Source organism: Ranitomeya variabilis, chromosome 4, assembly GCF_051348905.1.
Source record: "Ranitomeya variabilis isolate aRanVar5 chromosome 4, aRanVar5.hap1, whole genome shotgun sequence".
NCBI classification, from domain to species: domain Eukaryota; kingdom Metazoa; phylum Chordata; class Amphibia; order Anura; family Dendrobatidae; genus Ranitomeya; species Ranitomeya variabilis.
In genome coordinates this window covers 91852033-91879152 of record NC_135235.1, presented here as the reverse complement: position 1 = coordinate 91879152, position 27120 = coordinate 91852033, and the positions used below count along the sequence as shown (strand labels likewise).

General features: G+C 43.9%; 1 protein-coding gene across 2 annotated transcripts in view; it reads right to left on the bottom strand.

The window, feature by feature from the left end:
• Positions 1-2769: 2769 nt before the first annotated feature.
• Positions 2770-27120, bottom strand: part of PAPSS2 (3'-phosphoadenosine 5'-phosphosulfate synthase 2) — a 71562-nt gene continuing 47211 nt past the window's right edge. The window contains exons 4-13 of one of the 2 annotated variants that reach the window (XM_077258900.1): positions 26702-26840; positions 26459-26577; positions 22028-22141; positions 19875-19986; positions 18232-18273; positions 14452-14657; positions 12623-12758; positions 8746-9014; positions 6641-6870; positions 2770-5644 (exon numbers count right to left, since the gene is read on the bottom strand). In XM_077258900.1, the coding sequence (XP_077115015.1) occupies positions 5503-5644; positions 6641-6870; positions 8746-9014; positions 12623-12758; positions 14452-14657; positions 18232-18273; positions 19875-19986; positions 22028-22141; positions 26459-26577; positions 26702-26840 (1509 nt within the window). In that variant the 3' untranslated portion in view covers positions 2770-5502. The remainder of the gene's footprint in view (positions 5645-6640; positions 6871-8745; positions 9015-12622; positions 12759-14451; positions 14658-18231; positions 18274-19874; positions 19987-22027; positions 22142-26458; positions 26578-26701; positions 26841-27120) is intronic. The other variant, XM_077258901.1, reaches the window with a different exon arrangement.

Genomic DNA, 27120 nt, shown 5'->3' with positions numbered 1-27120 from the left:
GTCGCCACACTGCATGATTTGTGTCTGCTAGACAGCCTGAAAGCATGTGGGGATTTACTAACAAACAGGCAACCCCCACATGTATTCAGGCAGGCTAGCAGCTGTAAATCATGCAGCTGTGGCGACAAAAACTAAATCTGCGAGCACATCCAAATATTTGGAGATCACCAGAGGATGCTCGGGAAATCTCGGGTAATGAGTATACTCACTCATCACTAGAACAGAGCAATACAGAGTTATAGGAAAATATGAGCCATATGGTTATATTATAAGGCATCCAAGTATTTACTATATTGCTCAAAAAAATAAAGGGGACACTGAAATCCCACATCCTAGATATCACTGAATGAAATATTCCAGTTGTAAATCTTTATTCATTACATAGCGGAATGTGTTGAGAACAATAAAACCTAAAAATTATCAACGTAAATCACAACTAATATCCCACGGAGGTCTGGAGTTGGAATGATGCTCAAAATCAAAGTGGAAAATGAAGTTACAGGATGATCCAACTTCAGTGGAAATGCCTCAAACAAGGAAATGATGCTCAGTAGTGTGAATGGCCTCCACGTGCCTGTATGACCTCCCTACAACGCATGGGCATGCTCCTGATGAGCCGGGGGATGGTCTCCAGAGGGATTTCCTCCCAGACCTGGACTAAAGTATCCGCCAACTCCTGGACAGTCTGTGGTGCAACGTGACATTGGTGGATGGTGCGAGACATGATGTCCCAGATGTGTTCAATTGGATTCAGGTCTGGGGAACGGGCGGGCCAGTCCATAGCTTCAATGCCTTCATCTTGCAGGAACTGCTGATACACTTCAGCCACATGAGGTCTGTCATTGTCCTGCATTATGAGGAACCCAGGGTCAACGGCACCAGCATATGGTCTCACAAGGAGTCTGAGGATCTCATCTCGGTACCTAATGGCAGTCAGGCTACCTCTGGCGAGCACATGGAGGGCTGTGCGGCCCTTCAAAGAAATGCCACCCCACACCATTACTGACCCACTGTCAAACCAGTCATGCTGAAGGATGTTGCAGGCAGCAGATCGCTCTCCACGGTGTCTTCAGACTCTGTCACATCTGTCACATGTGCGCAGTGTGAACATGCTTTCATCTGTGAAGAGCACAGGGCGCCAGTGGCGAATTTGCCAATCAAAAAAATAAAGGGAACACTTGAACAGAATATAACTCCAAGTAAATCAAACTTCTGTGAAATCAAACTGTCCACTTAGGAAGCAACACTTTTTGACAATCCATTTCACATGCTGTTGTGCAAATGGAATAGACAACAGATGGAAATTATCAAGACACCCTCAATAAAGGAGTGGTTCTGCAGGTGGGGACCACAGACCACATCTCAGTGCCAATGCTTTCTGGCTTATGTTTTGATCCCTTTTGAATGTTGGTTGTGCTTTCACACTCGTGGTAGCATGAGATGGACTCTACAACCCACACAAGTGGCTCAGGTAGTGCAGCTCATCCAGGATGGCACATCAATGCCAGCTGTGGCAAGAAGGTTTGCTGTGTTTGTCAGCGTAGTGTCCAGAGTCTGGAGGCACTACCAGGAGACAGGCCAGTAGACCAGGAGACGTGGAGGGGGCCGTAGGAGGGCAACAACCCAGCAGCAGGACCGCTACCTTAGTCTTTGTGCTAGGAGGAACAGGAGGAGCACTGCCAGAGCCCTGCAAAATGACCTCCAGCAGGCCACAAATGTGCATGTGTCTGCACAAACGGTTAGAAACTGACTCCATGAGGATGGTCTGAGTGTCCGACGTCCACAGATGGGGTTGTGCTCACAGTTCAACACCGTGCAGGACGCTTGGCATTTGCCACAGAACACCAGGTTTGGCAAATTCGCCACTGGTGCCCTGTGCTCTTCACAGATGAAAGCAGGTTCACACTGAGCACATGTGACAGACGTGAGTCTGGAGATGCCGTGGAGACCGATCTGCTGCCTGCAACATCCTTCAGCATGATCGGTTTGGCAGTGGGTCACTAATGGTGTGGGGTGGCATTTCTTTGGAGGGCCGCACAGCCCTCCATGTGCTCGCCAGAGGTAGCCTGACTGCCATTAGGTACCAAGATGAGATCCTCAGACCCCTTGTGAGACCATATGCTGGTGCGGTTGGCCCTGGGTTCCTCCTAATGCAGGACAATGCCAGACCTCATGTGGCTGGAGTGTGTTAGCAGTGTGTCAGCAGTTCCTGCAAGATTAAGGCATTGAAGCTATGGACTGGCCCGCCCGTTCCCCAGACCTGTATCCGACTGAACACATTTGGGACATCATATCTCGCTCCATCCACCAACGTCACGTTGCACCACAGACTGTCCAGGAGTTGTCCACTTTGATTTTGAGCATCATTCCAACTCCAGACCTCCGTGGGATATTAGTTGTGATTTACGTTGATCATTTTTAGGTTTTATTGTTCTCAACACATTCCACTATGTAATGAATGAAGATTTACAACTGGAATATTTCATTCAGTGATATCTAGGATGTGGGATTTTAGTGTTCCCTTTATTTTTTTGAGCAGTGTATATATATTATATCTTATCGTCGATACATAGAATAGGTGATAACCAGCTGATCTTCTGGGATTCTCAGCAATTTCAAGAATGGGGCTATAAAATGCCCCATCTGAATGGAGCACAGGCTCGACCTGCATCACTGCTTCATTCATTGTTTATGGGACTGTTGGAAAAAGCAGAGTGCTGTACTTAGCAAGAAAAAAATTGTTTAAAAAAATGACACGACAAGAGAAAGTAAATATATAAAAATGTATTTGCTATATAACATAATCAATATTCATGACATTGTGAGAGAGATTGGAAGGCACAACGTTTCATTTTGAAAGGCACATATGTCACCTACTAATAAATATAGGCTTTAGAAAAACAGCCCAAATCACAACATAATTAAAATATCATACAGGACAAGCAGAAAGATCCTTCAAAATTACTGCAGATCAGAGCTACGATGACCTCTATGGGTTCTGGACATTATTCGGGTGACCACAAGGTCCTGTCCTATATATTCCAGCACAGAGATCCAGGACATTTCAGTTACTGCTACACGTCATCCCCCGTGGCACGTGGCCGCTCATTCCTAGCATAGGAATCCAATAATAAACATTTGGTCCTTTAATACAATGTGTACACATGAACATAGCAACTAAAAAAGAGGAGTACATAATATCTGGAAACAATTTATAAAAATACTGATTTTCATTGGAATAGTGCGATCTTGGCAGACGATTTCATACAAGGAGAAATATTTCACGATTCTGTACAAATAGTAAACATTATCTTGGGATTGATTAGATTTACATCTTCCTGTCATTTTAAAGGGCTGTCTGATATATCCCAAAAGTTGCCTGTTGGCAGGTAGTAAACACAGCATTAATAACTAATACCCTGAAATTAAAGCAACTTGTTGCCCTATTTTTTTTTTCTGTTCCTTATAAACTGTTTAATATCTCAGAAGTTATTTTTATTTTTTTCACACGTATCTGTCCAATTTCCTAATAACGGACATAGATGTGTTTCCAATCATACCGGCATGTTTTACTGTATGTACGACATTTGGTTTGCCAGATACATGTGGGCATTTCACGAAAAGTGTATTACTGCCTTCTTGTTCACAAATGCATAAACATGCACAAGGAAATAGTGGGGGGGCAGTTGGTGTTTGTAGGGGCTCATGGCATGCCTCTAAAGCCACCAAAATTGATGACAAGTTAATTTTTCAAGCTTCAGTAAGAGAGCAGCTCTGAAGTACAAACTGCTGGTCCAACAAGTGAAATACTAAGCAGATGAAGAGAATATGAATAAGAAGAGCAGCTCTGAAGTACAGTCTGCTGGTCCAAGAAGTGAAAGACCGAGCAGATGAAGAGAATATGAGTAAGAAGAGCAGCTCGGTAGTACAAACTGCTGGTCCAACAAGTGAAATATTAAGCAGATGAAGAGAATATGAGTAAGAAGAGCAGCTCTGAAGTACAAACTGCTGGTCCAACAAGTGAAATACTGAGCAGATGAAGATAATATCAGTAAGATGAGCAGCTCTGAAGTACAAACTGCTGATCCAACAAGTGAAATACTAAGCAGATGAAGATAATATCAGTAAGAAGAGCAGCTCTGAAGTACAAACTGCTGGCCCAACAAGTGAAATACTGAGCAGATGAAGAGAATATGAATAAGAAGAGCAGCTCCTGAAGTACAAACTGCTGGTCCAACAAGTGAAATACTAAGCAGATTAAGAGAATATGAGTAAGAAGAGCAGCTCTGAAGTACAAACTGCTGGCCCAACAAGTGAAATATTAAGCAGATGAAGAGAATATGAGTAAGAAGAGCAGCTCTGAAGTACAAACTGCTGGTCCAACAAGTGAAATACTGAGCAGATGAAGATAATATCAGTAAGATGAGCAGCTCTGAAGTACAAACTGCTGATCCAACAAGTGAAATACTAAGCAGATGAAGATAATATCAGTAAGAAGAGCAGCTCTGAAGTACAAACTGCTGGCCCAACAAGTGAAATACTGAGCAGATGAAGAGAATATGAATAAGAAGAGCAGCTCCTGAAGTACAAACTGCTGGTCCAACAAGTGAAATACTAAGCAGATTAAGATAATATGAGTAAGAAGAGCAGCTCTGAAGTACAAACTGCTGGTCCAACAAGTGAAATACTGAGCAGATGAAGAGAATATGAATAAGAAGAGCAGCTCTGAAGTACAGTCTGCTGGTCCAAGAAGTGAAAGACCGAGCAGATGAAGAGAATATGAGTAAGAAGAGCAGCTCGGTAGTACAAACTGCTGGTCCAACAAGTGAAATACTGAGCAGATGAAGAGAATATGAATAAGAAGAGCAGCTCTGAAGTACAAATTGCTGGTTCAAAAAGTTAAATATTAAGCAGATGAAGAAACTATGAGTAAGAGCAGCTCTGAAGTACAAACTGCTGGTCCAACAAGTGAAATATTGAGCAGATGAAGAGAATATGGATTGCTTATATCCTCTTCATCTGCTCAGTATTTCTCTTTTTGCACCAGCACTTTATACTTCAGGACTGCTCTTGTTTAAATTCTTTTCATCTGCTCAGTATTTCCCTTGTTGGACCAGCGGTTTGTACTTCAGAGCTGTTGTACTTACTAATTTTCTCTTCATCTGCTCAATATGTCACCCATCAGCAGTTTGTACTTCACAGCTGCCCTTCTTACTGTAACTGGCAGCACCTGTATATTTTCTTATCTACACGGAGGTATGCTAACTTCCAGACGACCCGGGTTACAAGGAACAGAACAGAGGTCTTAACCCATGGAGAATAGATCTATTGGAAACCAAATAAGTGCAATATATTGTTTATCTTGCGAATTATTCCGAATTACGAAACAGAATACTTATAATTTTACTAAAAGCTTTAAAATAGTTTAGAAATAATCATGTAAATAGATTTAATTTTAATTATTAAAAATAATAATAATAATTCCTCTGCAGGTGCTTCATATCAACAATTCTTATCCAGGGAGCAGTAATAATCTGTTAAGACTTTCCAAGCTTTGAGGGCCATGAAACCATCGGGGGGGTTTTGTGCTTCACGGGCCAGTTTTCTCATGCGGGTTCCAGAGATGAAGTCAAATTCATTGTGTCTAAAATTGAAAACAGAAACCATGTAAGCGCAAATATTAATATCACAGGAATTCAGCAACACCCCTTTATATTAAGGGGGTCCTACCTGAGGTGACCCAGGATTAGTTGATATTATTCGCTTCCTTATTACACTAGGAACTAACCTTTGAAAAATTGAATTAAAGAGGACCTTTCACCAATGTATTTCATGTTTAACTGGACACACAATGTAATAGTAGCTGCAGTGCGGAATAAAACACTTTTTTTTTTTTTTTTAATTTTACTTCTCTGTACTGCCTTGTTTCCCAGACCGCCTGTCCGGAGAGGAGCCACACTTATGTCTGTTGTGCCCACAGCATCTTGTATCTGCAGTGGAAGCAGAACGTGTCTGGTAGGTGCCTGTCATCTGTGCTCTAATCTCCTGACACCTTCTAATCATACAGGAGGATAGACCAGGAGATCAGAACTGTATCCTTACATCTCACAATGAGAAACCTAAATTATTGTGGGGGCGTGTTCTTTTTCTTCTGTGTTCCTGTCTGCTTATGATTGGACAACTCATACAGGGGGGAGAAGTACACGCCCAAAGTGAAAACTATCTGATAACACCCACTTGGACTTAAAAAAAAAAGTGAACTCATTAGGTTCCAAATATTATGATTGTCAATATCTCCACAATGGAGAGGTAAAATAATAGTAATAAAAAAGGTTTTATTCTGCTCTTAAGCCACTAAACATTGTACATCCAGATCAACATAAAAAAATTGGTGAAATGTCTTTTTAGATAAGCCTAGACAATCCTGCACAACTCTCCTATTGCTAGTAGAAAGCGTTCTTCAGAGTGGGACCCCCAGAGCTTGCAGTAGGTGTTAGGCAGCATACTGCAGGACCCCAAAAACTAGTACATCAAGTCTCATCCCTCTAACGTGGCTACATCTGAATGTGTTGGGCTGCAATTTAGGATTTTACTGGAAGGCCATGTGTGACCCTTTGGCTGTTAATTGGGCATCACTTACCTTTCTCTGTCATAGAACTCCATGGCTTTGTTCTTTGTGTTGTAGGCTGCCACTCTGAATGGGATAATTTCCACCGACGTCAGCCCTGGTGCCATACTCAGCACTTTTCCACCATGTGTGGGCTCATAAAGATCCGCTTTGGTCTCCGGATGTGGCATGCCAGCTGGATCCCTCCCGACAATATAGAAGTTGGATCCAGCGATCATGCGACACCTGCAGTGCCACTGAACCTGTGTAAGAGAGAACATGGTACATGTATGACTTTTTACAATCCACTTTACGCATATATGCAGCATACATATTTGTTCTATAGATTCTTGAGTGGAAAACTACAGAGTTATTTACATTACACTTGTTATATGTTTGCAGACAAATATTGTGGGAATAGGTTTGGAACCAAAACTGAGCCTGTATACTATTACAGTACAGAATTCGTCATGGATTTCAATGTGCAGCTACCTGAAAAAACCTCACTGGAAATATCCCAAAGTCTTGCCCTAACAGCGCCAATAGGGCGGGATCCAGATATGTGCAGCCAGATGAATTTTGGCATGTTCACTTACTGAAGTCAGGACCTTAAAAGTGACTGTTTGCCATGAATTGCATTTCTTTTATCTAAACAGATTAAACATTCTTGGCTTCTTTCATAACTGTCAGTGCCCTGATTTATTCTGGAACAGAACTAATAAATCCTATGGGCAGACAAAAAGGAACCGGTCACGGTCAGCTACTTCACACTGCTCTCTTAGAAGGCAACATGAGGCAGTGACAGGCACTGACCACTTTCCGTATGATTATGGGGTCGATTGGCCAAACTTACAGCTCAGTCTGTGTTGAGCTATGAGGAAGGAGTCCTAGGTGTTCATGATACACTATAAACTGTGGTCCCCACTTTGCAGTTACACCAGCTTACATTTTTGCCCATTCATCCAGAACAACATTTGTGAGGGCAAACTCTTATGTTGGAAGAGAGAACTGGGTTCACAATCTCCATCTTAGTTCATCCAAAATATGTTTGATGGGGTTGAGGTCGGGGCTTTGTGCGGCCGGTCATGTTCTTCACACCAAACTCACCTAACCAAGTCTTTATGGACTTTACTTTTTGCATCTGGGTACAGTCATGGGAAACACAAAAGAGCCCTACCCAAATCGTTCCCATAAAGTTGAAAATGTCCAAAATGTCTTGTATGCTGAAGAATTAAAATGACTCTTCTCTGGATCAAAGGGGCCTATGCCAGCCGGTGAAAAGCAACCCCTTAACATTGTCCCTCCTCGACCAAACGTTACCACCTGCACAATGCAATCAGGGTTGTAACGTTCTCCTGGCATTCACCAAACCTAGAGTCTGCGGCTCCAGAGTCCAGTGGTGGCGGTAAGGCTTTTATGCAGCTGCTCAGCCATGGAACCCCATGCCATGAAGTTCCTGGTGCACCATTATTGTGCCAATGTTAATTCCAGTTATTGGGTCAGCGAAGTGCTGGTGACCTTTATACACTGCGCACCTCAGCACTCGGCAACTCTGCTCTGTAACTTTACGTCGTCTGCCGTTTTCATAGCGGACAATGCACTTTTTAATAAAAGCACACAGTTGATTGTGGATTATTTAAGACATAAGATCGATGATATCCACGGCTCAAATTCAGTAAGCTCTTTACATCGAGCCATTCTTTCCATCCGTCAGAACTGTGAAAGCTGCAGCCCATCAGTAGCCGCTGACAGGCTGCAGCGCTCATGTGACGTAAACAATGTCAAGAAGGTAGGCGGCAGGAAAAATGTCAGTATCCACTCAGAGACAAGGACAAACTTGCTTATATATGTATGGAGGAACACATTATGTAGGAAGTTTCTGTCCTGAATGTTATTCATGAAGTAGATGTATGGCTGAGGTCACCAGGTGAAGAAGTCCACCTAAACTATGTCATCTAACTGTGATCAACCAGATGGAAGAGCACCCAGTGATTGCCTCCAAAGTCAGCTCCAAATGGGGCACATATGGTATATTTCCGCATCCCCTAACTACAGTGTATAAGAAAGAGGCTGCCTAAAGCAGGAGACCCCCTTTAGCATTAACTTTTGATATTATTGCAATTTTTTTATCTGCTCACCTCTGTGGGTCCTGCGTACAACATTGGTGAAGGGAAGATAGCAACAATGGTGGATTTTGGGTCCAAGATGCCTTCTTCCAGTACAGCTGCATGTTGCTTCATGCGCCAGTCCAAAGGCACATCATCATCTTTGGTCCACCCTCCGAGTGGGTGTAAGAGTAGCACTGGGCACTTATATCCTCTATCCAGAAGGTGGCGCCGAGTGTCCTGCATAAGCAAAGCATGTCCATTATGGACCGGATTGCGGAGTTGGAAAGCAAATACAGCATCTAGGAGAAAAGAAGAGAAATATAGAGAATTTAATACAATAATGACATGTTTTGATTGGTAGGGTCCAGGTCCTAAGACCACTAACAATTACTAAAATGAAGACGCGCTTGCTGCCCTCCTCCGCCACTAACGACAGGCTCCAAAGGCTGTCCCTGAGCTCATTTTCGGCATCAGTGGTGGACTGTAGCACTCAGCGGAGGGCTTCTGCTCATTTATCTCAGCATCAGCGGTCGGAAGCACTCAGTGGAGCGCCAGTGCTCACATATTTCAGCATCGGTGGACGGCAGCACTCAGCGGAGGGCTTCTGCTCATTTATCTCAGCATCAGCGGTCGGAAGCACTCAGTGGAGCGCCAGTGCTCACATATTTCAGCATCGGTGGACAGCAGCACTCAGCGGAGCACTTCTGCTCACTTATTTCAGCATCAGTGGACGTCAGCACACAGTGGAGCTCTATTGCTCACTATTTCGGCATCTGTGGACTGCAGAACTCAGCGGAGTGCCATTGCTCACTATTTCGGCATCTGTGGACTGCAGAACTCAGCGGAGCGCCATTGCTCACTTATTTCAGCATCAGTGGACGTCAGCACTCAGTGGAGCTCCATTGCTCACTATTTTGGCATCTGTGGACTGCAGAACTCAGCGGAGTGCCATTGCTCACTATTTCAGCATCGGTGGACGGCAGAACTCAGCGGAGCGCCTCTGCTCATTTATCTCAGCATCTGTGGACTGCAGAACTCAGCGGAGCGCCATTGCTCACTATTTCGGCATCTGTGGACTGCAGAACTCAGCGGAGCGCCATTGCTCACTATTTCAGCATCGGTGGACGGCAGAACTCAGCGGAGCGCCTCTGCTCATTTATCTCAGCATCTGTGGACAGCAGCACTCAGCAGAGCGCCATTGCTCACTATTTCAGCATCGGTGGACGGCAGCACTCAGCGGAGCGCCTCTGCTCACTTATCTCAGCATCGGTAGCTGGCAGCACTCAGTGAAGCGCCTCTGCTCACTTATTTCAGCATTAGTGGACGGCAGCACTCAGTGAAGCGCCTCTGCTCACTTATTTCAGCATTAGTGGACGGCAGCACTCAGTGAAGCGCCTCTGCTCATTTATCTCAGCATCGGTGGCTGGCAGCACTCAGTGAAGCACCTCTGCTCACTTATTTCAGCATTAGTGGACGGCAGCACTCAGTGAAGCACCTCTGCTCACTTATTTCAGCATTAGTGGACGGCAGCACTCAGTGAAGCGCCTCTGCTCACTTATTTCAGCATTAGTGGACGGCAGCACTCAGTGAAGCGCCTCTGCTCACTTATCTCAGCATCGGTGGCTGGCAGCACTCAGCGGAGCGCCTCTGCTCATTTATCTCAGCATCTGTGGACAGCAGCACTCAGCAGAGCGCCATTGCTCACTATTTCAGCATCGGTGGACGGCAGCACTCAGCGGAGCGCCTCTGCTCACTTATCTCAGCATCGGTAGCTGGCAGCACTTAGTGAAGCGCCTCTGCTCACTTATTTCAGCATTAGTGGACGGCAGCACTCAGTGAAGCGCCTCTGCTCACTTATTTCAGCATTAGTGGACGGCAGCACTCAGTGAAGCGCCTCTGCTCATTTATCTCAGCATCGGTGGCTGGCAGCACTCAGTGAAGCGCCTCTGCTCACTTATTTCAGCATTAGTGGACGGCAGCACTCAGTGAAGCACCTCTGCTCACTTATTTCAGCATTAGTGGACGGCAGCACTCAGTGAAGCGCCTCTGCTCACTTATTTCAGCATTAGTGGACGGCAGCACTCAGTGAAGCGCCTCTGCTCACTTATCTCAGCATCGGTGGCTGGCAGCACTCAGCGGAGCGCCTCTGCTCATTTATCTCAGCATCGGTGGCTGGCAGCACTCAGTGAAGCGCCTCTGCTCACTTATCTCAGCATTGGTGGCTGGCAGCACTCAGCGGAGCGCCTCTGCTCATTTATCTCAGCATTGGTGGACAGCACACAGCGGAGCGCCTCTGCTCACTTATCTCAGCAATCAGTGGGAGTCTCAACATGGAGTAAGGAGTTGACGTGTTAACGATTTGCCTAGTCCAGGCTGTTGATGTGTATGCCCGATATCTTAAGAAGAGTCTTATGAGGGCATGCTGGCCCAGAAAGCTTTGCAGCACAGTACCAGATTGCTTTATCACACAGCAAACAGTACAATAGGGAGGTCAAGTCCGTGAGGTTTCTTGAGGACAGAGTGTACAGTGCTAGATATCTCCTTCCTCCTCTGCACAGCGCAAAACAAATAGAGGCTCATTCATTCATTAGAGTTCTGCATCTTACATGGATCATAAACATGTCATTAAAGGGGTTGTTGTAAGTTAGAAGTTATCTACTATCCATACATTAGGGGTAAACTTGCCCATCACTGGGGTCTGCCCGCTGGGATCTCCACTGATCCTAAGGCTGTGTGCACATGATCTGCGAATGGCAGCACTTTGGCCGCAACGCTGCTGTCTATTGAACGCAGGTGAATCCACATGTGGTCACTGAACCGTGCGGATTCACTGCCTACAATACAGTGTACGGGTGACATTTCTCTCGTGGAGACTCGCGTCTCCACAAGAAAAATTGACATACTGCGGTCTGTAAAGACGTGCCACATGTCTGTCTCCACGGGTGATCCATGGGCGTCTGTGGACGCATAGTGGGCATGGGATTTCCTGAAATCCCATCCACTAAGCTGTAATATCTGGATGCTGCGGGTTTGATGCTGCAGAAATACACAGTGTCCAACCCGCAGCGTTTACTGATTGTCTGCACATGCTCTAAGGAGCCCTGAAGTAGTAATCCATCATGCTCTCCTCTGTTCAATTAATTTTACATGGGACTGCTAGAGATAACTGAGCGCAGAACACAGCTGGTCTTCAGGCACTCTGATGGAAGAAGGAAGAGTGCTTCTATAAAGTAAAGTGTTTATCCTCTTAATATATTGCAGCCATCATTTTATACAGCACTGTATACTTACAATTGCCCATTCTGCCTTTCCACCCAGATAATTCTTTTTCTGTCTCTTCGCTATATAGAAAACAGGAAGTCTTTTTTTCCCTGCATTTATCACCCCCACTTCATCTCCTGACCCAGCTGCTCCCTCCCTGCTGTTTACTTTTGCAGTGATGACTCATACAGGGAAAATTGACCTCCTGTTTCTACATTAAGCTTAGAAGGATCAGTGTTTTATCAGCAGGAGATTATCACTGCAGGAGTAGCTGCCTCATGCCTCTTAGTCCAGCCACACCCCCAGCACCGATTAGCAGCTTTCTGTTACTATACTGTGTACACAGAACACTGTGGTGTGGTCGGTGGGGGATCCCAGCAGTCGGACTCACATAAATCAGTAAGATATCACCAATCCAGAGTATCAGTAATACCTACTAAAGATGGAAAGAAGCCTTTCTTTTAAATTACAGCAGCCCCCATAACGTTATAGCTGTATAATTATGACCTTGCCTCTAGTAATCAACATTGTTTTCTCTGGTGACATAGGTCAGTCTATGATCTGCCCATTAGACAACTTGAACAGTTTGGTTATTAGCAGTATATTATGGAGGAACCTGGTAGCCCACAGCAGAGCAGCGACTTACCGGCATTCATTTCTTTAGCCTTTTGTTTCAGCTCCAGGGGTGTGAGCCGATACTGATCTAAGCCATCGGCCCATCGGATTCTTTCCAGAACCTCCAGATCTCCACCAACCAGCCAATCTCCACTTTCCAGGATCATCTGAAAGGGAAGACAAGCTTTTGTGAAAACTAAATTCAGATTATATTGATTCTCACGTACTGTGAGGAAGCCTGTGATATGTAGTGTCAGTAGCAATCCAAAAATCACTAGTAACTCTTTGAAGAGCCTTTCCACATGGCCTAGGATAAAAGCCAACCCAGAATCTCAACTTACAGACACATGTTTCGGGGTGCTGCTCCTCCTCAGTGCAACGTAGGAGAAATGATTTGGCTGTAGAGACACAGACGTGTATACTTTCTGTCGATACAACACCAATCCTGCCAATCTGAGGGTCAGTTCTGAACACGGCCAAAGCGGTCCTGCTCTGCCTCCACCACCTAAGCCTCTGTTTCAGGACTTGGTTGGGGTCTCAGCACCCTCACGCCCAGGGCTGTTTTTTTCCCATGAGATGAGATAATCATTTTGACTCAGACGTTAATCTAAACCAGTCTAAACTGGTTTCCAGGGTGTTGGGGGCATCACAATGGTCTTACATTGTCCTTTTTTTTTACTTAAATGCATGACGTTTCATTAAGCATTTCGCACTGTTTCCTTCTAAAGCCATTGTGTTGCGCTAGCTATTGCTGGCTTCAGAGTAAGTCAACTGGGAATCTGTCAGTGAGCCCACTATGGCAGTCTGCACTAAAATTGAATTTACAGGGAAAAAAAGAGCCTGTATAAATGAAATATTTAATAAAAACCTAATTACAAAAATGAATCTTAGACCCAAATAGATGCATTTAATTAAAAAAAACTCGCTGAAGGTGGACAACCCCTTAAAATGAGGGAAAAAGCTGAAGTGTGTGGTGTATTGTCTTCTGGATATGATCGTAGATGGCCTTTTGGGTCATTGCACAATTCATCATGTCACATGGACTCATCTAACGTACTTGTTAATTTGCAGAACAATAGGTACTGGAAAACCCATAATTCACAGGAGCCGAACCAACAACCACGTCATGATTCAGGAATCAGCATTTTGGTGCAAGGCTATGGGTACACGGATTGAGGTCCCATATTTGTTGATGACGTGTGAACATGTGTGCTGCAGTCATGTACATCTTCCTGCAGGTCTGTGCACCGTGATATGATCATGATAGTCAGTATTGTCTCTTACAACACAAAATGGTTCTGGATTTTTTGTTGCCCCCCTGTATATAGTGCTAACTGCAGAGGGTAAAATCACAAAACCAAGAAAGGCAAGCGTAAAATAACCTCCTTTTATCAGTATCGGCTTCTAGCACATGAAGACAATTGCAGGACCCGTCTGGATGGGTCATAGTGTGTAGCAGCAGGTGTACTTATTTATACAAAGTATAGGACCAGGGCATTGTTTTATAATTGAGTCATATGCCATCAGAGCTAAATTAAGGCAAGTGAAAGAAAATCAGAAGTAATCCCGACAAATTTCTCAACAAGAAATACTTGTAATGCCGCCATACATTCCCAAATAACTGTGCCACTACTGCACATGCCATCAGCCTCTACATTCCTAGCTAACGGGAATGCTGGGGCCATAAAGCAAGTTTAGTCCACAATGGAGAATTTCCTTATTTGTCCGTCCACCAAAGAGGTGATTTCACTTTTGGGGTTAATAATTCTAGTTCAACAGAACAATATGTGGCAGACAACCATAAATAATACCGCCACCCAGTGCCTATGTACAACCATGACTTCATAACGCACAGCTTACCTTGACATGGGGATGCTGAGCACAGGTAGTGCCCCAAACTCGAGCGCATCGTTCTTCTTTTCTGTGCTCATAAAACTCAGGGTTACGCAAAATGGCCACTCTTTTCCCCTCATAAGAAAGAGCAATTGCATTGGTGTCGCTGAGTTTTTCCTTATCCTCTAAAGAGACTGGCAGCACGATGGGAATGCTCAGGTTGATCACACCGCCTACAAACACAGGCTCATGATTAGTATTTGCATTGTGCATCCATTAATTTAGTATTAAATATGCCCCTGCCGGTATAGTGAGTGGTGAGCTCCCCCTAGTGGTGGCTGCTTGTTTTATTAATTAAAGACGTCTCTTTAGGACAGCCCACATTCATATTATTATTATTATTGTTTATTATTGTCCAATCTGAGACTGGGAGGTGCTGAGCTTACTTCGTGTTCCCTGTTCTTAATAATTACCTAGCTATGTTACTAAGCTGTCACTCCCAGAGAGCTGACAGTCGTAGTGTGGTGTTTTCTCTGTGCTTTGTGCTCTGAATTCAGATATTCTGATCTTGTGTTGCTGGACCATGGATTTGCCTATTGACTACCTGTTTGTATTATCCCTTTCGCCTTGACGCACTCTGACCTTGGATTTCCGCCCCCGGACTGTGACCTCACTACGCCTTTCTCTCTTCTCTCGGTTTATGACGTACCCTCCTAGCTCTTGACCACGAACTCTTAGACTACCCTTAGTCATGGCTTTTCCGTGAGAAGTGACTCAGCGTCACAGGGATCTTACTACATAAACTGCAAAGTCTGCAGCAAAAATCCTAAAGAATTCAAAGACATATGGGGCATGCTGAAGGTTTGATATTTGTTTTACAGCATTTCGTCTTAAAACCTCAATATAATTCTGTAAAACCACAGTCAGTCATGCTGAGCCTGGTGGGAGGACGCCAGATAAAGAGCCGCTCAGCAGAAACTTCTCTCAAAACCTAACATCGGCGTCGGCCATTCAGAGCAAAACGCTGCTCAGGAGGATCGGGAGACCTGTAATATAATCGCGTTGTGCCAGATGATCTTCCTGACAGGCTCCCTTTATAAGGGGGATGTCCAGTAAAAAACAACCTTTTTATGCTAAAGTCCCCAAAAAATAAAAAAAAGCACATAGTGTTCTCACTGGCTGGCATCTTACCAGCATTGTTGGCGCTGTGTCTCCTAGCACTCATGTGACATTTTTATGTCATACGAGTATTGCAGTCTTTCAGGGGCTGCAGCCGTTCACAATTCCATCATAAGCGATTGTCTGCAGTGCTTATGAAGCAAAACATAGCAGGGACGGTGATCCAGGAAACTAGTCTGTTTGCTGTATGTGAAGTCGGGAATTTTTCCCCTAATGTGGGGCAATCAGCGTCCGCCTCAAGGATTATTTTTGCATGTTAGGTTATAGGTTGAAATTCTTGGACTTATGTCTACCTTCAACCTTAAAAACTATGAACCTATGTGACCGCCAAGAGACACAGCACCGACAATGCTGGTACAGTGCCGGCCGGGAGAGAGGTAACCCTCAAGGACTATTGCATGCACGTTTCAAAGGGTCTAATTCAACGGGCAGAAATATAATTCAATCGTTGTTCATCTACGGCCTTGTTCACAAAACTGTATCGGGACCATCGTTCTGTCCCCACACAGCATGCCTGGTGTCTGTTCTCGGCAGCACATCCGCCGATTACATAAGGAAATGTGCTGCCGACAATGATAATTCATAGGACAACGTAAATGATACGATCAGCCAGTGAACGCGCGTTCGGCTTATTGTCTGCTGATCAGCGCATATTTATCGGGACCGGTGATTAGGAAGGAGCTGAATTGTTTTACTACGAGTTCACCTGCCAGAATGCTGGAAATAAAATAGACATTGTCATAAGCACATAAGCACAGAGACATTAAAGCGCAGTACTCCTAATTAGCAGTCTTACCATTTAGATTACATGCAGTGCAGCGCTAATCAGCAGGCAGCATTTACAGTGTGAGGTTACCTTATGGATAATCCCGGGGGTCCCGCCGCCCCCTCCTCACCACACACTGTAAATGTCCCACTGACAAGTATTGTCAGCAGTGACACATATTCATTGAAGGGTGGAGCAGGGTAATTAGACATTTACAAGTCACACCCTTGATTAACATTGGCTACTTACTCAGTGTAAAGAAAAAACAAGGACTGTTACATGGAAACCATCAACAAGCAGGCTAGCTTCTGATGATAGAACTGAGAGTAGTGTGCGTCTCTAGTACTTAGAAAGCAATCTGTAGCTCTTTCTACCCCTCCTATAGCGCTTACATTTGTATACGGTATAAGAACACAAGTGAATCCACGTTAGAAGTGATAAGTAAATGATAATGGAAGTGCTCTGGAGCACTTCCACTTCCTTGGCTTCACTCTCCATTCTTAGCCTAACTCCGCCCTCCACTAGGTGATGGACAGCAGTGCTGCAGCCTGTCGATCACTTAGAGGACGGAATGAGGCTGAGAATGGAGCTTGGAGGCCGCAGCTGTGCTAGCAGTGCTGTCAATCACCCAGAGGAGGGCGGAGTTAGGCTAAGAATATAGCTAACCCGCCCAGAGCACTTCCACTTCCTTGGCTTCACTCTCCATTCTTAGCCTAACTCCGCCCTCCACTAGGTGATGGACAGCAGTGCTGCAGCCTGTCGATCACTTAGAGGATGAAATGAGGCTGACAATAGAGCTTGGAGGCCACAGCAGTGCTAGCAGTGCTAACTGTCAATCACCCAGTGGAGGGCAGAGTGAGGCTAAGAATATAGCCGCCCCGCCCAGAGCACTTCCAGACTCATTGGCTTCTTAAGTGGATTTTTCTGTAACGGAAAGGTGGATCCGCTTAATAAAAGGTCTGGATCACTTTCATTCTTATAAACTACACACATTTGGGATGGGGGAATAGAATGACAGATTCCCTTTAAACCAGCCCAAAAACATATTATAAAATGTAGGCTTTTTCAGCCTTGTGGCTGCAGGGTTTCTCTGCTGTATGTAAAGGAAAGTTTATACTACATATGTTAATTTGAGTCATAGTTCAGACTGAGGCCTAAAAAGTGTTTATATCTTTTATAGACAATTTTATTACTGCACTATTCCATGTCGGAGCATATACAGTTTCTTAAGATGCGAGCCTGTGGGTAATGGACGCCATTAAACAGAAACCTTATATGCCCGCTGTGGCACACAGTGTGAAAGCGGCCGGCTTGTTGACAAGTTTCCTTGCTAAAGGGATTTTCTTCTACATACCACAGACTAGAAAAATACTGATTTTGATAACAAAACAGCCAATGTTAATCAAAAAGTAGACAATGATACCATTCATATAATAATAGGCAATTATTCTTGATACGTCATTCTTATGAAATCAGTTTATGGATGGTACATTTCTTCCAAAAAGGTCACAACGATTTCAGTTCTAGTACAATATAGAAACCTAATCTCATGATGTTTTTGTACCAGCCACACACTGACACTGGGGCATTCTTATCCCCTGCGTTCTGAGAAGATTGATTCGTCGGTGTATAGTATGGTATTCCATTCCTTTAGGATTAGGTGGGTTGCACTTATAGAACATTTCCGTACATAGAATTAATTCATTGGAATTCAAATATTGACTTTCCCATAAGTGCAAACCAGTACAACCATTGGCTGCCATTTACTTACCGGCAGCATTAAATTATTGTAGCGAAAATTGAAGATAAATCTCAGTAATTTGATGATTCGGAACTAATGCTCTTCACACAAAATAACTCACCAAGAGACTTTGCGAATGTTATGTCTGAGTTATGCCTCGCATCTAAAGAGAAGCGCAGTTTGATAAATCACAACACAACCATTCATGGTATCCCTAAGTAGAAAGGCTCAAGCACAAGAAACCTGTGATCCATGGAAGTGGCACAACATCTGGGATTCAATTCTTTCTGCCCAATATTCATCTCCCTGAATCATGCGGATCATGACTAGTGGCCACCATGCATGTGAGACTAGAGCCGGCCAAACCTGTAGAGATCGTCAGAAACAGATGGCATTCTAATGGGTATGGAGGTCTCCCGACTGTCCCCAACAGATGATCCTGGGGAGGAAAAGGACCCGGAATGTGGGAACTCCAGTGACTGATCCTGAGGTTCATAAGCCACCGCCAGAGGAGCCAGATTACCGACACATGTAGGCCGAGCTGTGTGATTTGATGTATGGGGAGAGATAGCGACAAGCTGAAAAAACATGGGGACCTTAAAGGAGCTGTCGAGGAATATGGTATTGATGGACTATCTACAGGATGGTCACCCATAGGAGATCAGGGGAAGACCGGTACCTGATCTCCCATCTAGATGGCTGCTTTTTTGGCTCCATTCAAAGCGTTAGCATCCATCTGGTGCTGGAACAAACCTCAGCTGATCGGGGGGCCGCTGCGTGTCCGATCCCCACTGATCTATTACTGATAAGTTGTCATATCCTGCAGATAGGTCATCAATACTGTATGGCCGGACAACCCCTTTTAGTAAGCCAACTAATTATAACCAGACAGAAGAGGCTTTCTGAATGATATCACCCTCCTGCTAGGACCCCCACCCATCCTGAGAACGGAGGGCACCGCCACAAAAAATGGCAGCTGTGCTATCACCGTCTGCTCCATAGAAGTGCATGGAGCCGTCATCAGGCATGTGCAGTACCAGCACACTAACAAACGGGACTTGGTGACCCCCATGCTCAAGATAAGTGGTGGTCTCAGCAGTCATACTACCAGCAGTCATAACTGTATCATCTGCGGCTGGGCGAGAAGTGTACTTTACGGGAAAATCCCTTTAAGTTTACTGCGATCTGTTTCTTGTATGTGACGGCCAACAATGGTGGATCTATAGGAAATTGTTATGCATCTCCCAGATAACATGGGGCAGCTTCCCTCTGTTATTCCTCCTGGAAATGCATATATTAATGGAGCACTTGGTGTAATGTATCTCGGCATACACTGACACCGTCCAATCAGTAACAGCTGTGTAAAGATACGGGACATACACAATTTATGTCCAAAAGGCACAGCAGAGGAACGTGGCCACCACAAGGTTAAATGGGGAAAAAAAAAAGATCCAAAACAATTGTACCGTCACGGGGAATTATATAGTAAAGCAGACAAGTCAGGAGAGGAGACGGATCCTCCGGACATAAGCATTCCAGACAGATCTGATACCTGTGTCATGTCTAGTACAGGGCCCGAGGGGATGGGGCATGACGCAGGGCTACATGCACAGTCCGCAGGCTCTGAGCCAGACATAATACATGGGTCATTGTGTTCCTATAACTGTACATCTCCGGCAGCAATCTAACCTTCAAAAACCTTTTTTTAGAACAAGACATTTCTAACATGAGGGCCTAACAAAAGTAATATAAAGTAATCCATACCATCTATAAGGGTGTCAAAATGAAGAACTTGTAGATACTGCCTCTCCCGCATGAAGCCCTTGAGTGGGGTGGCCCAACCTTCACTCAGGATCTGGACCCACTGGAGATCCAGCTGTAAAGACACATGAAATCACATTTACACCATGGAACTTTTTGTTAAATATTAAAAGTTAAAGGAAATCTGACAACAGGTTTTTGCCACCTAATTTGAGAGTAGCATTATGTAGGGACGGAGACCCTGATTCCAGCGATGTGTCACTTGCTGGTTTGCATAGTGTAGTTTATATAAAAATCACTGTTTAGTCATCAGTAGATTATCACTAGAGAACCAGTAAACCTGCTGCCAGGTTACTTACTATCATGTTTTCCCTAATCTATCATTACAAAATATCAGTATAATGCACCATTTTCTTTATAGGTCCTCCACTTAGAAGAACACGAAAACTTCAGCCTTCGTTTCATCTCTGAGCTTTTGAGTGTTACTTATTGGTGTCTAGTAACAATATTTTCGGGGTGAGGAGACAGTGATTGTATTACTGGTTATTATTGGGTTCCTATTATAATGTAGGAATATAAAATCTAGACAAATTCCTGGCCTGTGATCACTACTTAATATCACATAGGTCCAGCTCTGGGACCCCATACACTATGTTTAACACGTGGATATAGGATACATGGAGACAAGTACTGGGACATCTATCTACACATTACACCTACATACCGTATTAATCCCATTTTAAATCATTAATGTGGAGTCAGTCCCTTCATTGCAGCTATAACAGCATGCACCTTTCAGGGAAGGGTTTTTTTGTCCATTCATCAGGGAGAACATTTGTGTGCTCATACGAAAGGACCAGTCTCATAATCTGGGGTTGAGGTCCGGGCTCTGTGTACCATGCCAAACTCTCTCAACCATGTCTTTATGGATCTTGGTTTGTGCAGTGGGGCACAGTCATGCAACAGAAAAGGGCACAATGCAATTGGACAGGACAGGTAATGTTCAGGTATTTGCCAAACTCGGACTCGTCCATCACACTGCCTGATAGAAAAGTGTGATTTGAGTAGCAGTGTGCTTTACACCATTCCATTCAACTCTTGGCATTGTGCTTGGTGATGTAAGGCCACATTCACATGTTCAGTATTTGGTCAGTATTTTACGTCAGTATTTGTAAGACGATATCAAGAGAGGAACAATCAGAGGAACCACTTCTGTATTTATCACCCACTCCTGGTTTTGGCTTATAAATACTGATATAAAATACTGACCAAATACTGAACGTTGCCTAAGGCTTGCATGTAGCTGCTGGAAACCTATGCATTTAAGCTCCCAAAGCACAGTATGATGTTAATACCAAAGGATGTTTTCACTCTTCAGTTATGGAGCCAGACAAGCGTTGGTGACTTCTATGCACTACGACCCAGATTCATCCAAGCAGTTAAATTCTGGCGTGAATAGATTTAGAAAGTTGAGACTCTGTGTTGTACAATTTTTTTTCGATTTTTGACATTTTCACCACAGTTTCACCAGCTCCATCAAAACTGCCGGAGCCGGGGTGAGGCACACAAAAGGTCGTCATAGCTGTGGCGTTCATTACACCAGAAGTCATATTCCTTATATGCCTCTTAATGAAAGAGAAACATCTGACTCCCTACACGTCTCCTCACGTCCGGAGAGAGCATCATCCGTCTTGATGAATTAGGGCCTGTGCTCCTCAGCATTTGAGGGTCCCGCTCTGTAACTTTACATTGTCTGCTACTTCATACAGTTCCTGTAGTTCCTTTGAACACTTCAAGTTTTCAATAATATCACAAGTCATGGGGGAATGTTTATTAGGGAAGACATTTCAGAAATTGACTTGTTATACCGGTGGCTCCTACTCCAGGACCATGCTGGTATCAGTGAGATCTTTACAGTGACCCATTTCTAAACAAAAGTTAGTAATGGCAGACTGCGAGGGGCTGGACAATACACACCTGAGGCAATGGGACTGAAGGAAAACCCTGAATCCAGTGATTGGAGATGAGTGTCCCAATATATTTGTGCATGTGATGTAGACGTTTTGGTGCGTCTCCCTCATGATCACTGCTGATTCAGCACACGGTGCCTTTAAATAATAATCGATCATGGTCACCGTAGACGGAAGTTTTATTACCTTGGTGATCTCAATGGCGGACAGGTTTTCAGCTTCCTCCCGAGCCTGATTCAACTTGTTCTCAGGTACAAACAATTCATGGACATCCTTTGTAGCTCCAGATGGGACAATTTCCTGGAGAAAAGAAATTTGATACCTGATCAAATACCAAAAATTCCTAGATACTATCACAGTCAAGTAACACAACATGTATAACATCTAGGTGATTATCAGATCTGTACATGGAAAATATTAAATGTATGGGTTTTTTTGTCCAAACAAAGATCCATGTAGTTTTAAAGTCAATGGATGAAACAATGGAAATGTTTCTTGACTATGAGATGATCACAATAATAGTAATAATAATAATAATAATAATTCAGGGTCTTCATCTATATCTATTGCTTTTTCTATTGTGATATAAAAAATCTCCGTGTACATAACATTACCGCCACTTCAGGATCAGCAGATACAGATCACGATCTGCCCCAACTTGTATAATAGCTGTCAAAAATGCCGTTCTAATTTCATATATTCTGGCACTAGATTATCTGGTATCAGGGACATTGCAAAAACATTTGTATAGATTATTAGATTTTTAATTATGTATCTACTAGATGAAGGCCCGATGCTGCCGCATCGGGAGGGCTGTAATGTCATGATGGGGGCAGGCATACGGCGCTGTTGTTGCCTAATGGCATCCTGTGATAATCTTATGACTTTGGCATCAAGGGACTCATGTGCTTGACGCCTGTGCTTATATGCAATGTTTTTGTCCCAGCAATGCTGTTGCTCTTCAAAAGTCTCATTTTCCCTTTGTTGTCTTTGATGTTGAGCCTTTGCTGCTTTCCAGTCATTGTCATTGGTGTACTTTTTAGGAGGCCATGTTGGCGTTGATATTTGCTTTTTAAAGGGGTTTTCTCAGGAACAAAAGTTCATTTTAAAAATTGTCTGTGTCTGACCATGTACAGAACATACCACATCTCCTGGGCAGGGGAGGAAGCAAAAGACAATACTGACATTACAGCAGGAGATCGCAGAGGAGACATTTTGTGAGGTAAAATATTTTTTAAAAACAGTCAGTGAAATATTTTACCTCACAAAATGAATCCACTGTGATCCCCTGCTGTAATGTCAGTATTGTCTTTTGCTTCCTCCCCTGCCCAGGAGATGTGGTATGCTCCATACACGGTCAGACACAGTCATTTTTTTAAAATTAACTTTCGTTCGTGGGAAAACCCCTTTAATGTGACCGGCTTCCTCTGCCTGTAGACACATCGCGCATCTGCCGCCGGAATCATTTATTCACTGCACCTGCACGTAATTCGTGCAGGCGCAGTAAATCAGACCGCCGCCATCTTTGTGCAGACAGATAGTGGCTGTCACATAAAGCATACGCTCCTCCTGTACAAAGATGGCGGCGGTCAGTGAATCATTAGGCTGATCCCGGCGGCGGCGTGTTCGTGACAGTGTTCCGTTGGTGGTACCGCACAAGAGGCTGCGTGAGTGTGTGTGAATGTGTAAGTGTGCGTGAGTATGAGTGTGTGTGGTGCGTATGGCGTATAGAGTGTGTGTGTGGTGCAATGGTGTTCCCCTGGTGGTACCGCGCAATAGGTTGGTACCAGCAGCAGTTTCCATATTGAGACACCCATCACTTGGGTGTTCCAATATGTCGGTGAACTTCCTCCACTTGGAATTCTAGGATACGGTGACATCTGGACAGAACAGGAAATGAAAACATTACAAGGCAATTACACAAATAGATTGGCAGCATGGTGGCTCAGTGGTTAGCACTGTATGGTGGCTCCGTGGTTAGCACTGTATGGTGGCTGAGTGGTTAGCATTATTGCTTTGCTGCACTGGGGTCCTGGGTTCAAATCCTGACAAATCTGCAAGGAGTTTGTATGTTTTCTCAGTGTTTGCGGGGGTTTCCTCCGGGTTCTCCTCTTTACTACCACACTTCAAAGACATACTGATAGGGAATTTATATTGTGAGCCCCAGTGTGGACAGCAATGATGATGTCTGTTAAGCGTTGTGGAATGTGATGGCGTTACATAAGCTAGTAAAATAAATATCAGTTCTTATTGTCCGGACAATGACACAGACCAATTACTGAGCACAACAGATTAAAATCTTCCCCGGCCACTTTGGGCACGATTCAGTATTGCATTTGCGCCTGTTTTTAGCGCTTTGTGCCTTTTTTTTTTGTTCCACCATATACATCTTTTTATTTGCATCTATTTGTAAAGTCACTTTTCTATGTGTTCATCTGTAGATTTTTATTAGTTTGCCCCTGTGGGCAAGATGTTTTGCTTGATTCAAGATTTCTATTTTTATTTTTTTTTTAAGTCGTAAAAATTGCCATAAATTTATCCAGCCCAACCAAGAGTGATTTTATGTACGCCTAAATCTTTGCCACAATTTGTTTCCACATTTTAACTGAACATGCGCCTTTTTGCACTAAAAATTTGAAAAATAGGTTAACGATGGAAATAAAGGGCTTTTGTTTTCTATTGTGCGCAAAATTCATGAACCTCGTGCACCCATTTTGATGAATCAGATAATTCCACAAGACAAAATTTTTTTTGCAAATGACGAGTCAAGTGCTAAGTTTTTGCTAGTCATAGCTTTCGCACTGAAACTGGTGAAGAATATTATCTTCCTGATCTGATACCTGACCGGCTTGTATTCTTGAGCCGTTCTATCAGAGCCTAGATTGCTGAACTCAGGCTAATTTAACCCTCCACTTGCCAGAAAATTCTGTATTCAATTCCATTCTCCTTGCACGGACTCCAGCATTTTCCTGACACCCCTGCTTGCTGATTTTGTCCTTGTCTTAGAGCCTCTAGTTTGTACCCAACTATAAAACTATTCTACTGTAAACTCACTTCCTCAGCCAGCAGCTACTCCATGGACGCAACCCAGGGACTTTTTTGGTGAGGACCATATCCCTGTACATGAGTGAATACTGAAGTGTCCCTAGTACCTGTTAAACCAAGTAACTAATGTTATTATACCACCACTCATGGAGTCCTAGGGACAAGAGATGAGCGAACAACGTTGTCTCCCTCCTTATTCGGCAAGCTATAGCGCTTTCCAAAGAAGCTGCATTGGGAACCCAGGTAACTGGAGCGCTCCCGATGATCAGCTGTCTGGCACCGCAGCTGCATGTGTCGCGGCTGTGTGACAGTCACAACACATGCATGGACAGCCTAGCCGGGTTCCTAATGCAGCTTCTTCGGTAAGCGTTATAGCTTGCTGAATAAGGAGGGAGCCAACAATGTTCGCTCATCTCTACTAGGGAAGCTGTGAATGACAGCTCTGCTGCTATATGGGATGGAGGGCTTGCTGAGCTGTCAGATTTGTGAGTGACAGCTCTACTGCCCAATTTGAGGCAGAGGTGTGAGCATTGGGAATGACAACTCAGCCGTTCTATATGGATGGGTCTGTGGCATCTCCTCCAGGTTTGCCAGTTGTAGCTTTGCTCTAGTGATGTGTGTTTGCTCTGAGTTGTATTTTGATCTCCGTTGCGGACCTTGGATTTACCTTTTTGACCATCTGTTTGACTTGCCTTGATCCGCTACCTTCCTGATTCTCTGACCTCGGACTGTTACCTGACTACACTTTTAAGAGCCCTCTTGGTACTAACCCCGACCTTTTGACTATCCTGCCTCACGGTAAGTCTGTAAGTAGCGACTAGCGTCACATATTGATTAGAGTCACAGCTAGCACAAAGACTGTCTGTATAAAGTCTTAAGAATTGTCAGATTTCGGTGTGCCATCCAGAACATAATGCTTTTTAGCTGTGCTTTAAGGCTGAGTTCACACAAGGACATCAAAAGTGGTAAAGGAATGCACCATTTACAGCATTCACAAGTTGTGTTATAATAATTGCTGTAGCCCAGATATAGGTGTTCCCACTTTTTACTCTCCTGCAAATTGCTTTGAGAACTCCAACTTCTCACTATACAAACTCAATATATTATGGCTAGCAAAATCCTCGAAAGGTGGGAATTCACATGATGACTGTTGGATGGTCAAACATAGGTACATAAAGCATAAAAGCTCCCAACACAGTATTGAAAAATCACTTTTTTTTTCCAAGATGCTCATTTCGCTTCACTCTTCTTGAGATATGGTAAGTCAAGAAGAAAGTAAGGAAGGATACATCTTCATATACACTATTTTTTATAAAATAGATTCAGAACAAGAGTAGCTGGCTGATTTATCATTTTGAGAAAAATGTAGGATCCCAGTGGAGCGTACTGCTCAATAAGTAAGAGCTTTACCTGTATGGACACTGATACAGGGATGGCTGCTGAGCAAAACCACCCACTGGGAGAATAGGGGCTATCCTCCTTTCCATAAATCCAATAAGAACTGTGAGTCTGCCCCTGTAGTATATAGACCCCCGCCAATTATACAGCTACACAATATTATAGTTTCCTCACCCGCTCCTGCAGCAACTCCACAATCTGCTGGATGCATTCATTTACACTGTGGAGATTGGTCTTCAGCACCAGTTCTGGGGCATCTGGTTTCTCATATCCAGAGTCAATTCCGGTAAATCCTGCAAAAAAATGGTGACACCATGCATCTCAGTAATGAGCAGTCCCAAAGAATTCAGTGTACTCCTACGTACATGGAGACATTCAAAACTGTTACTACAAATTGTCCATGTTCCTCAAGTATACCTTTGATTTCTCCAGCTCTGGCCTTCTTGTACAAGCCCTTCACATCTCTGCTTTCACAGATAGCTAATGGAGCATCCACAAAGATCTCGAAAAATGGCAATCCAGAATTGTCATGTATTTTACGAGCTTCTTCACGATCCTATTGAAACAATATGGAATCCTCACTATAAAAATGTCTACTGTATGTTCCCTAATACGGAGGCTTAAACAGCTCATCTGATAAGCCTAGTTTACTAAATACTTTCCTACTGCAAAAAAGAAAAATGCCAGAAGATCGTTTCTGCATTGTGCGTTTCTTCTGTTGTTCTTCCTAAAAATATATGAATGGACATCACCATTCTTCTGGTCAACGAGGCATGTCCCTACCCAATGTGACACTGTTTTAGACAGCATTGGGAGATATCCAACAAGGTGAAAAG